The sequence below is a fragment of the Polypterus senegalus genome, chromosome 1 (assembly GCF_016835505.1).
Source record: "Polypterus senegalus isolate Bchr_013 chromosome 1, ASM1683550v1, whole genome shotgun sequence".
In the NCBI taxonomy this organism is placed as follows: domain Eukaryota; kingdom Metazoa; phylum Chordata; class Cladistia; order Polypteriformes; family Polypteridae; genus Polypterus; species Polypterus senegalus.
This window is the reverse complement of record NC_053154.1, coordinates 315,340,216-315,353,421: the sequence shown is the minus strand read 5'-3', so window position 1 is coordinate 315,353,421 and position 13,206 is coordinate 315,340,216. Positions and strand designations below refer to the sequence as shown.

At 41.8% G+C, this 13,206-nt stretch overlaps 1 protein-coding gene across 2 annotated transcripts in view; it reads left to right on the top strand.

The window, feature by feature from the left end:
- The window catches only part of ldha (lactate dehydrogenase A4), a 46,988-nt gene that overhangs the window by 11,288 nt on the left and 22,494 nt on the right, over window positions 1-13,206 (top strand). For both annotated transcript variants that reach the window (XM_039736369.1, XM_039736360.1), the window contains exons 2-3: window positions 3,339-3,477; window positions 6,921-7,038. In XM_039736369.1, the coding sequence (XP_039592303.1) occupies window positions 3,349-3,477; window positions 6,921-7,038 (247 nt within the window). In that variant the 5' untranslated portion in view covers window positions 3,339-3,348. The remainder of the gene's footprint in view (window positions 1-3,338; window positions 3,478-6,920; window positions 7,039-13,206) is intronic.

Genomic DNA, 13,206 nt, shown 5'->3' with positions numbered 1-13,206 from the left:
AGATAGATAGATAGATAGATATGAAAGGCACTATATAATAGATAGATAGATAGATGGGAAAGGCACTATATAAAAATAGATATACAGTAATCCCTCCTTGATCGCGGGGGTTGCGTTCCAGACCCCCCCTGCGATAGGTGAAAATCCGCGAAGTAAAAACCATATGTTTGTATGGTTATTTTTATATATTTTAAGGAACTTAACTGCGTGCTCTGACTGGTTAGCTACTCAGTCATCCGCCAATAGCGTCCCTTGTATGAAATCAACTGGGCAAACCAACTGAGGAAGCACGTACAGGAAGTAAAAAGACACATTGTCCACAGAACCCGCAAAGCAGCGAAAAATCCGCGTTATATATTTAATTATGCTTTCATATAAAATCTGCGATGGAGTGAAGCTGTGAAAGTCGAAGCGTGATATAGTTAGGGATTACTGTATAGATAGTATCACAATAACGACCATCAAGCATTGAGAAGGTTTGGGGCAGCCACCCGTATAATTGTTCCCGGCTGCAAAAATGATTCAAAAAGCAAAACATGACCATACAACTGAGTCCAAAACAGAACTGATTCTCTGGAGACAAGATGGCGGCTTTAAAGGCCAGTAAAGGAAGTGATGTCATTGGCTGCCCCTAAACTGGGCGGGATTTCCCTAGAATGGTCTGGATTTGTTACTTGGTGTGCAAAATGCAGCCAAGGATGAACTGCGTGTTTTTTGTGAAAAATGATGAAACTAAATGTTTTACAGTAAATGTGTATCACCTCACACCATATACAAAAATGGCTGCCCAGTATATATTTTATACAAGTGTTTGAGGTGAAAGGTCGCCATTACATCATAACTCTGATACTTTGGGTAGCTTAGTTTTCTCTGAATTGTTTGATTCAGAGATTTGTCCTCGTAGGGCATTTATGTGTAGTTTCCGATTCTGAAATTTGCATTTCCCATCTGCCTGGTAGCACTGGAACACAGCACACAACACAAATACCAGCAAATTGTCATGGATGTATTTTAGTAGACTCGAGCTGATCTTTTGAGCACTTGGAAAATTAGAACCGTTGGTTCACAGTGAAAGCTTTTGAATCACCATACGTGATCCAACCCATGTAATCCAGTTTAGGGTTTGGTGGGGCTTGGGGTCAGAGCCATTCACAGCAACACAGGGCACAAGGCAATAACCAGTCCTGGACAAGGCACCAGTTCATCATAGTGCGCCCGTCCACACTCACACTGTAGCAGATTTAGAGCCAGCTAACTTAACCAAGGGTGGCATGGTGGCACAGTGGTAGCGCTGCTGCCTCGCAGTGAGGAGACCTGGGTTTGCTTCCCGGGTCCTCCATGCGCGGAGTTTGCATGTTCTGCCCGATTCCAAAGACATGCAGGTTAGGTGCACTGGTGATCCTACATCGTCCCTGGTGTGTGCTTGGTGTGTGTGCCCTGCGGTGGGCTGGCACCCTGCTCGGGATTTGTTCTTGTCTTGCACCCTGTGTGGGCTATGATTGGCTCCAGCAGACCCCGATGACCCTGTGTTAGGATATAGCAGGATAGAGAATGACTGACTGACTGACTAACTTAACGAACATGTCTTTATGGATGTGGAAGAGAAACAACCAGACTGGCATGGAGCGAATATGCAAGCTACACAAAGATAATGGCAGAGATGTATTATTGATTTGCACCATTTGCATCAGTTTTCCAAGCCCACTTATCTAGAACCGGGTCGTGGTGATAATGTTGACTATCCCAGCAAGCACTGGGCACAAGGTTAGAAATGGGGTCTCTACTGTTATTCTCAGACCTGTTTAATCCAATTCAGGATCACAGGAGAGCCAGACAGAACTGGATAAAGTGCAGGAACTAGCACTGCGCCTGGGTACCAGTAAATGACAGGGTGCACACAGGTATACCTCCACACTCGCACAGGGCCTCTATTATACTACCACCAAAAATTATGGATCCAGAATATAAAAAATCGGGAGTGGTCTCCCCTACAATTTCTTGTATACTCAGATATGGGGAGGGATATGTGAGGTGTAAAGCGCAAGACAATGTTTATATTTTTATATTACTAGGGGGCTTTGCCCTCCGCCTTGCACTGCGCGCTGTTGTGAAGGGCGGGGCTGAACGCACCCCAAGGAGACGTGGTCGCTCTTCCAAAACCCCCTCTTAAATGGTGATACAATGGGAAACAAATTCCTTTTTTCTCTCCTCTTTGCTCGATCAGCTGCTGCCGTGCCATGTGATCTGTACTTTGCTCGCCTACCCTTTACCCCGCCAGTGCTACACACCATTGCGAAGAGCGGGGCTCCTTCGGGCACCCCGGGGAGACGTGGTCGCTTATCCTAAACCCCCTCTTTGACTGTGATACATTGGGAATCAAATAACTGTTGCTTTTTTTACCTCCTCTTTGCTTGATCAGCAGCTGCTCCTGTGTGGCGTGATCTGCATCTCGCACTGCGCTTTGAATGTTTGAAAGTCACTGCCTTGTCTCTCTTCTCCCCCCCCCAGACATCCTGAAACAGTATGCGATCTCTTTTCACTGTTCTGTTATTTCACCGAGTAATATTTTCCGTTTGTTTGCGCCAATGCGATCTTTACTCTCATTTTTTTGAGGCTTTCGAATTTTCCTACTTCCATTATCTCTAACCTGCTCTGCATTTGTATCACGAGACTTGCTCCCAAAGGCTGTGAGTATGACGTGACTTGTCCATCTCGCGGGACGTGAAAGTGTCTCTCTGGGTCGCTTCCAAAAATCACGTCTAGACGCAGGAGAAAAAGTCTCATCCCAAGTTTCTTTTTATAATAGAGATATGTACATTAACGAACCATCGACAACAATTCAAATCATATTAATAATATATTGAACAATTAGAATAAAATTAAAGTAGAATAAATCAGACTGCAGCTCAAAAGTTGATAGAAATCTATATTTTGTACCTGTACTCAGGTTATCGTGTTTACACACACACACATAATTCCAAAAATGGTACTTTCGGACTCAAATGTCGAGATTCATCAAAATCTCGAGGTTGAGTTTTTGGACGATTACAATACTTTCCTTATACTTCGGATACGAGAAAGTAAAAAATTACACTTAAATACAAATGACCTCAAGTTTTCTTTTCCCTTCCATTTTCCTTGAGAAATTCCACCTCTTCCTCCAAAAACATTAGGTGATTTTTGAGGTGCAGCTCCTGGAGTGCGTCACTATTGTCCTGTGTCCTCTCTATCATGGTGAATTGTTTCTAAGCACAACTGAAAGCTCTTTTCCTAGACAGTACCTACAGTATCTGATGTGCCATTGATTCATTTCATTTCTTTTTTTTCTGTTTCAACAGCTATAAGAAAATGGCCAGCACCAAGGAACAACTCATCCATCATGTGCACACAGATGAGGCTGCTGGTTCCCGCAGCAAAGTCACAATAGTAGGAGTAGGTGCAGTCGGCATGGCCTGCGCTATCAGCATCCTTTCAAAGGTGAGTGGAAAGAAGAAGCAGTGTGATTGTACTCTTCTGACAAATCACAAAGCTGGCAGTCGCTTGTTGCCTACCATTTTAAAAATGCTCCCTCTGCACGGGTGTCAATGGCACCTTGTGATTTTGGTCCACTATTGCATAAGTGAAATTTGTCTTAAGACACCCACTCTTGGTTCTTAGGGCTCATCCTGCCAGAATAAACTAAGGCTCTTTGTGACCCTAAAATTCAATAAAGTAGATTCAGTAAACGAATAGTTGAATGAAATTTTTCATTTTGAACTGCATATGATGGCATGTGTTTACCCATCAGATTTGACGGTGACCATTAACAGCTTTGTTTTCTGTCCTGCTGTTTCTTGGTTGTAAAAAGTGGCAAAAAAACACCCTCAGCTGTAACCTGATTCTTGTAAAGTGCAGCTACCTCAGAGCAGCAGCAAAATAGTGTGTGCGTCAAGCAGAGAGCCATGCTGCCTTTGTTCTCCTCATGCAAATCCAACAGAGGCAGACAAGCATGAAAAGAAAAGGGCTGTGAACGCAACGTGAACATCCTGAAATGACTTCTATGCAGAAGACCACAGCGCAGTTCAGAAGAAAGAGTATTTGTGTGTCCTAGATAGATAGATAGATATGAAAGGCACTATATAATAGATAGATAGATAGATAGATAGATATGAAAGGCACTATATAATAGATAGATAGATAGATAGATAGATAGATAGATAGATAGATAGATAGATAGATATGAAAGGCACTATATAATAGATAGATAGATAATGAATGGCACAATAGATAGATAGATATGAAGGGCACTATATAATAGATAGATAGATAATGAATGGCACAATAGATAGATAGATAGATAGATATGAAAGGCACTATATAATAGATAGATAGATAGATAGATAGATTTGAAAGTCACTATATAATGATAGATAGATAGACAGATAGATAGATAGATAGTCTGGAAAGGTGCTATAAAGGACAGACAGATATGACAGTAATATTAATTATTTGTTAGAGGCATTCTCTGTAGTTTCCACTATTTAAATACTGGCTGAAAACTCAGGACATTAATCTAATGTACTCTAAATATTATTTTTGTTTATAATGGAGCCAAACAATAGTGACATTCTGCATGCTGATTGGACCTGCAAGTAAAGATTTTACTGTACCTTGCACACATGACAATACAACTTGCCTGAAGAAGGGGCCTGAGTTGCCTTGCATATTGTAATCAATATATAGTTAACCAATTAAAAGGGGCATTTTGCTTGACTTCTCACTAACTACATAAAAAAGTAATTCTGATGGGATGCCAGTCTTTTACTGGGCACTTCCCTTCACATACCCATTGTTATCCATCCATCCATTTTCTAACCCGCTGAATCCGAATACAGGGTCACGGGGGTCTGCTGGAGCCAATCCCAGCCAACACAGGGCACAAGGCAGGAACCAATCCTGGGCAGGGTGCCAACCCACCGCAGACCCATTGTTATAGATAACAATAATATTAATAATAGTATTCTCTTTACATTTTATATAGCGCCTTTCTCACTACTCAAAGTGCTTTAGTGAGTGGGGAGCCACTTCAACCGCCACTAATGTGAAAAATCCACCTGGTTAATATGATGGCAACTATCTTTGGTCCAGAACACTCACCACACATGAGCTGTTATGTGGTGAAGTGGTGAGAGAGAGTTAGCCAGTTAGAGATGGGGGATGATTAGTGGCCCAGAATGACCAGGCTGTGGTGAATAATTTAGATAGATATGTGAGAGGCACTTATTAAAATAAATAGACAGATATGAAAGGCACTATATAAGAAGAACAGATATGAAAGTGAAGGGAACACGTTCAGACTTAGGTGATGTTAAAAATGGTGCCCCACAGGGGTCAGTTCTATGGCTGCTGCTCTTTTTAATATACCTAAATGGACTGGACAAGAATATAAAAAGTAAGATGGTTAAGTTTGCAGATGATACCAAACTAGGAGGAAGGGTGAATAATATATCCATCCATCCATTATCCAAACCGCTATATTCTAACTACAGGGTCACGGGGGTCTGCTGGAGCCAATCCCAGCCAACACAGGGTGCAAGGCAGGAAACAAACCCTGGGCAGGGTGCCAGCCCACCTTAGCCAATAATATAGAATCAGTTAAATTGTTACAGAGGGGCTTGAGGGCAGACATTTGGCAGATTTAAGTAAATGTAAAGTATTACATATAGGAAGTAAAAATGTTAGATCTGAATACACAATAGCAGGTCTGAAACTTGAAAGTCTACCTTTTTTGTGTCAAGGAGACATAGCGGACTGGTCAATATCTACATCAAGACAGTGTATAGAAGCAATCAATAACGCTAATAGGATTAGGGCTGGGCGATATGGAAAAATCATATATCACGATATGGATTATTTTATATCACAATAACGATATATATCACGATATACCACCCACAATAAAGTACGTTTCCAGTTATTCTCTGAAAAGTTTGACAAAAATATCATTGCATACTTTTTTTTGCAACTTTATTTTGAAATGACATTTAACTGAACTGTCACAAAACCACAAGATAGTTTCTTTGCGAAAAAGTTCATTTTTATTCTTGATTATCACTTATATAAAGGGTAGAGTATGCATTGCATAGCGACAAGACATTATCATTCATTTGTCATAGCCTATTTAATGCAATATTTTCTTTAGTAATTGATAAAATTAGGTTAGAAACGATAGAAACGATAGAAGAGAAATAGGACGATAGACACTTTTCTATCGTCCCCACGATATATATCGTCATATCGCCCAGCACCAAATAGGATGTTAGGTTATATAGCGCCCTGATGTGTGCCATACAAGTCAGAGGAGTTTATGCTTAAGCTTTATGATGCACTAATGAGGCTTCACCTGGAGTACCGTAGCAGCTGTCGAGAAAGTCTAGAGGAGAGCAACTACATTGATCATGACTGAGAGGTTGGAGCTATGAAAAGAGTTTGAAGGAGTTGAGCCTTTTCAAGTTTAAGCAAACGGAGATTAAGAGGTGACATGGCTGGTGTGTAAAAACGATGAAGAAATTACTACAGTAGATGACAGCTGTTTCTTTAAAATAAATTCTACACCAAGAACACAGAGACAGGGTTGGAAACATGAGAAGAGCAGATTTATCACAAATGTTTTTTCTTCGCACAGAAACAAATAGACATATGGAAAAAATGACCAAGAAATGTGGTGAGCAGTAGGACTTTAGAGACCTTTGTATTTCTACTTGATGTTATTTTAGATAATCTTAGTGAACAGGATGGACAAGCTTGTTAGGGCGAATGGCCTTTACTTTATCCCGGATGTTCTAATAAACCCCAGGCAGGGAGTCGTGTACAGCAGTTTTCCTAAGTGTGCCTTTGCTATGCCCCCCTCTAATTCCTTCTTCTTTTGTGTCACCATTCAGGAACTCGTTGATGAACTCGCCTTGGTAGATGTGATTGAGGACAAGCTGAAGGGAGAGATGATGGACTTGCAGCATGGAAGCCTGTTCCTGCGCACCCCTAAGATTGTGGCAGACAAAGGTGGGTTGAGTATGTCAGTGGGCTTCTAGCGGTCCGGTGCCACTAAGATTCACACCGTCGAAGAGACGGTGATTTATTTATTTTTTTAGTGGAGATTCCAGGGACGCACCACCCAGCCTTGGCCTGACCCTCACACACTCACAAGCAGAGACAAAAAAGCCACCGGTAATAACACAACAAATAATGAATGTATCTATATATATAATTCACTAAGGCAAGACACCCATGGAAAGTACGCCGTAAGGGGCGTGGATTCACTAAGCCGCCGACAAGTAAGACACCTATGGCGCACGCAGGAAGGAGCCACGTCCACCAACTCCAAGACCATTGGATACGACGACAACTCGCGGAGCCACGCCCACCAACTCGGACACGACGACACAGAAAAAACGGCGTCATTTATATTCGTCTGTCGTAGAGGCCACATGCACCTCCGAGCAATGTTGACTGTTCATAGAGGCATGTTTCTCGTGGAGGTGAATCGCCATATGCAGCGTGTAAAATGGTTTGCGAGGGGTATCCTTAAAACAATCCTTTACAACTGAGGTTAAAACACAATGAAGTAAGCAGTCTTTAAAAAACGAGTTTTCGGTTACAACGCACGACCGCGTGCACCATAGCAAACTGTTTTACACGCTACATACAGCAATTTGCATCCGCGACAAACATGCGTCTTCTTATTCTCACACCAACACGTTTTAGACAACCGTGTCTTTCCTGAAGTGTTTATCCATCCATCCATCCATTTTCTAACCCGCTGAATCTGAATACAGGGTCACGGGGTGAAGTGTTTAGCATTCAATAAATAATTATGCATGACATTGAGCGTGTGTCTACCCGGCGCAGAGAGGCGTGGGTAAGCCGTTGAACCCCATTCGGGCTGCAAACCGTGGAATTCCCACTAAGTGCGACTCATACGCTCCCAGTGATTACGTCCCTACCCTTTGTGCACACCCCTCTCCCACCTCGCTACTACCGTGTTCGGGTGTCTTGGTGGATTATATATAGAAAAGCAGCCAAAACCGCAGAGAGCAATGAAAAGTCTACGTGAGTCACAGGTGCATCTGGACTGTGCAAAGACGACAACGACTCAAGTGACGAGTTGGAGGTGGGCACATGAGCGGGCAGTGCATACTGAACGAGAAATCAGCAGACTAGCATGACGGAGGGAGAGGAATGGACGTCCTTCTCCTCTCCTCCCGTTTCACCCTCCGCGCCTGAGCGCCGTGCACTCCCATCCCTCCGTCTGGCAGGAGAAGGCGCGATGGCGGTCCGCCAGTTTTCAGTCACGGACGATTGTGTGTTGGTTCGTTCCGTGCATTGTTACAATGTTGCTTTCCTTGCTGATTTATTACATTACCGATTTTTCAAATGTTAATTTTCTCCCAAATCATTAAAAAACCGGTCTGATTACGCGCCGTATGGTGTGCCACGGGTTGGCTAGTTAATAATAAATGAAAACGATTCCACCCCAGTTCCTCTTATGGCGATGTACAATCAACACGAAAACAAACCACACACAGTCAAATCCATGAAAAAACAGCAATTGATGTAATGTAAAGATGAAGGTAAATAGTCAAGAGATCTGTACACTGAAGGGGAATGTAAAGATAGTCCTACCAGTAGTTCCTGAAATGGTGAAGACAGGTGAACGGGTTCAGGAGCGCTCCTTTCTTCACAGGATGGCCATAAATTCACATACAGTCCTCACGTAACGGGCAGACAGTAGACAATCCAGACCCCGACCCAGAAACGATCCTGGACAAAAATGAGAAAGGAAAGCTGTCAGAACGGAAGGTAGACAGACAGGAACTTTAGACAAGCAACACAGAATACGTCTCCCTTTTTTGGTAACGTTAGTCCCCTTTTAAATGTCGCGCCGGCCTCCTTGTACCCAACAGCCTCTGCACCCTCAGCTGATGACCAATCAGAGCCACTGAAGGGACTGCTGGGAGTTGAAGTTTCAAGCACCACTCCAGGCTTGTAAAGACAACTGGAAAAAAATGCTGAGTAAATAAGGGATGCCAAAGCAACAAATGCAAGTTGACCAGAACTTGATTTAAGTCCATAAAATGCCCTACAGTTGTTCTGCTCACAAGCCCATGAACACTTGTGTCCATTATATCGACATGCTTTCAGGCCAATATTTTGGTCATGAGGGAAGGTCAGATTGTGAAAATATTCTTGTAAATTTGATCACAACAGGACCAGACTAACTAATCAATAACCAAGACTGAACTGAATCACTGAAAGGCAGTTCTGGTGATCATTTGGTGCAGTTTTCTTGTGAATTAACGACATCATTTAGTACAGAAGATAATTTCTGAATTTTGCTTTTGACAGACCCCATGTGACAAGGATGTTATAGGTTTTTTAGGATATGATGATCATGGACTGTGTCATTTATTCTAGTGTGTACATATCCAATTTAGTTTTAAAAATGTTAGACTTCTTAAATCAGTACTAACAAAATCAAAATATCAATGCCATATGAATTAGTAAATTAATAAATAATTGAGAATACTTTGTACAAAGCCACTGTAGCTGCTGGAAGGTAAGGCAGGATCAAGCACGGCTCAAACGGGTGCCAAAAGAAACTTCTCAGTACAAAAGTTCATTTTAAACGGTTTTGTGAAAATTCAAAGCAAACAGTCCACACGGGAATAAAGAAAAAGGTTGTTACACATGAAGAATAAAAAGCCGAAAACAAAGGGAAAAATGGTTCTTCTTGATAAACTTCAATTGTTTCTATACTTAAACAACAACCTTTTTTTTTATATAGCACATTTTCATACAAAAAGTAGCTCAAAGTGCTTTACATAATGAAACAAAAAAGAAAAATAAAAGACAAAATAAGAAATTAAAATAAGACAAGAGGCTGACGCTTTGTACCAAGAACAATGTTCTATGTTTACCCGGAAAAAATATCTGATGTTTAATGCTGTTGATACTTAATATGTTAATACTTGTCATTCAGTACGTTCAAAACGTACGACTCTGCACATACAACTGAGCATGTTAAGGCCCAGTTTGAAACCGTTGGCCCTCCATGCCTTACTTTTAGCAAGGCAGGTCACTTACTGAGCCTAATCTGTAGACAAGAAATAGTTAGAATATTCCAATTCAATTCAGCCCCCCATAGACTATGCACTAATATATAGGCAAACATTTAATATAACTTAGATAACTAGCACATGGCTCTTACAGCCACTTTAGTAACAACACCTATTTCAAATTTGTCATTTTATGATTGTATTTGTACATTGTGGACGGGTGCGGGATTGACAGATCTGAAACAGGAAGAAATTTTGGGGTGCCAAACGGCTCGTCCCTTTTATTGGCTGACAAAGCAGAACAAAAATAGAACAGACAAGATGCTCTTGGGCGTATGTCCCGTATGCGGGAAAACAAATAAATTACTGGATGGCTTTCGCTGCTAGCGGCGATCCAGCTGGCGAATTGTTTGAGCAAGTAATGACGCCTTATTCCAGGGCACCCGTGGCTTTATGGTAGCTGGACCGGAAGAGCCGGGGTCAAATGCCCTCACTGGGCGACTTCTCGGCACTGTGGATACAGAAGGAGATGACACTGTTAGTGGCAGCGCCCCCTCTCAGCTCGGAGGATTATTACATACCTTGACTGATCCTGCGAGGAGGTCGTACTACACGCATGCATGACAACATACAGTACGGTGTCTTAAAAAAAGTATTCAGCTTTAACACATTTTTTCCCATTAAAGATTGTAACAACCCAAGACTTTTATCAATTTGCCTGAGATTTTTTATTTGTAAACTAGCAGACCTCGTGCGCTTCGCTGCAGTTGCTGTAGTTGTAATAATTATGTATCTACATTCGACTTATAGAGCTTCTTTATATACAACATTTTTGGTTTGTCTTCCTGGAGCCAAAATATACAAATTTTCTCTATGACTAATTCGTGAACATGCTACATAAAAAATAGAAACGGGAAAAAACACCGCCGGGAACACCGGCACACCGTGTCTACTAAACACTAAGTAGAAGCACTAAAGGAAAAAATACTATTCAGTAAGTACTGCGTCTAGTAAACAGTAAATCAGTAAAGGAGAGAGGACTAAACACTAAGGAAAAAGAACAGCAAGACCGCGTCAGCTCGGAGCGAAATGAAGTGAATGAAATGACATGAATGGGAGGGGAGATGATGACGTGACTCCCCCACCCGCCTTAACTCTCAATCCCTCCACAAACACACAAACACAGTCTCTCAGATCCCAACTCTCCTTTATATAAATCAGTAAAGCAGAGAGGACTAAACACTAAGGAAAAAGAACGGCAAGACCGCGTCAGTAGCGGAGCTCAGCTCGGAGCGAAATGAAGTGAATGAAATGAGGTGAATGGAAGGGGAGATGATGACGTGACTCCCCCACCCGCCTTAACTCTCCATCCCTCCACAAACACACTTTCGGATCCCAACTCTCCTTTATATGTATACAGTAGATTAAACATTTATTTTCACAGTACTCATCAAATGTAAAAACCATTAAAAGGTTTAATTCAATAAAACTGAAATGTCCATTTTGAAAGTACAGTATATTACTAGTAGACTTTTTTCATGTTCCTCCTTCATCAGCCATATCTTACTCCTATACTACTTAACATATTTTTTTAATGAACTTTTCTCTTCGATGCTAGAGAAGCTCCTTTTCAAGTAAGCTCCCAGAATGTCTTCCATGCACCTCTCACCCTGGCTACCTCCCCTGTGTCCCGTCTAGAGCTGGGCCTGGAGGGCTATCCTGGTTATCCATCTGTCTTTCCCAGACTAAAGAGGTGAGAGATGTGGCGGCAGTGATGACCTTAGGGTCCTTAAAGTTCCTCCTTCAGTTCCAGATCTCTGGTCCTAAGCACCTGGAGTTAAGACTTTGAACAGGTCTGGTTACCTGTTGCAGCCCATTGTCACACAGACCTTTATTTAACATCTTTAATCTTCTTCGCCCATCACCAACATCATCATTTTCGTCGTTAAAACCCCTAAGGTGATAACCCCTTGCTCCACCTGAACCTCCGAGATTAGAAAAATGTAAGAATCTGGACCAAATCAATATAAAAAGAGTTTGGTTTATTGCTTCTTCTTCCTCTTCCTCTTCCTATCTGGGGTTGATGTGCTTGATGAACCTTCTCCATACAGTTCGGTCCTGCATGTGCTCCCCAGTCAGACCCTTTTCCTTCAGATCTTCTACTACTTTATCCATCCACCTTTGCTTTGGCCTCCCTTGCTTTCTGTTCTCTGTACTTCCATTGCCATCACTCTTTTACCCACATCTTCATCATCTCTCCTCCTCACTTGACCGTACCACTTCAACTTACTTTCCTGTACTTTTTTAGATGATCTCTCCCATTTTTGTTGTGCCTCTGATGGTCTCATTTCTTATTCCATCCTTTTTTGTAACTCCAGAACATCTCAACATTTTCATTTCTGCCACATCTAACTTCTTCTTCTGCTCTGCTCCCATGTCTCAGCTCCATACATCACTGCTGGTCTCATCACTGTCTTAAAAACCTGACCTTTGACCTTCACCTTAATTCTTCGATCACACAACACTCCTGATACCTTCTTCCAATTGTTACATCCACACTGCACTCTGTGGGTTATCTCTGCATTTAGTTCTCCATCTTGGGCTACCACTGATTCTACATATGTAAACATATCCAGTTGTTTTTTAAAGAGTTTTGTTAAGGAATCACGACTTTGAAAGTCGCTTGAATAATTACACAAAATCTAAATTAACATTTGGTAAAACTACCAATTAGCATTTTGCAAAAACGGCCCCATTGTCTCCAATATTTAAAAACGCAACAACACAAACAACAAAACAAAAAATAGAAATAGCGGGCCACATACAAGAAACATATTTATTTGTACCATTGCAATGGAGTACTCCATTACATCTCCAGTCTTTTCAGTAGCTCTCCCTGCAGACTAACTTCTGAATCCTGATCTCCATTAAACCTCAGTTGTTTTCTCTTCTTCCTATTTATCTTCAATCCTCTGTCTTCCAAAGCCCTTCTCCATTCTTCCAACTTCCTCTCCATTTCTTCTTTTCTGGTGCTACACAACACAATGTCATCAGCACAAAGCCGGCACTGGGGAGATTGGTGTTTTACCCCACAAGTCTACACATCCATCACCAG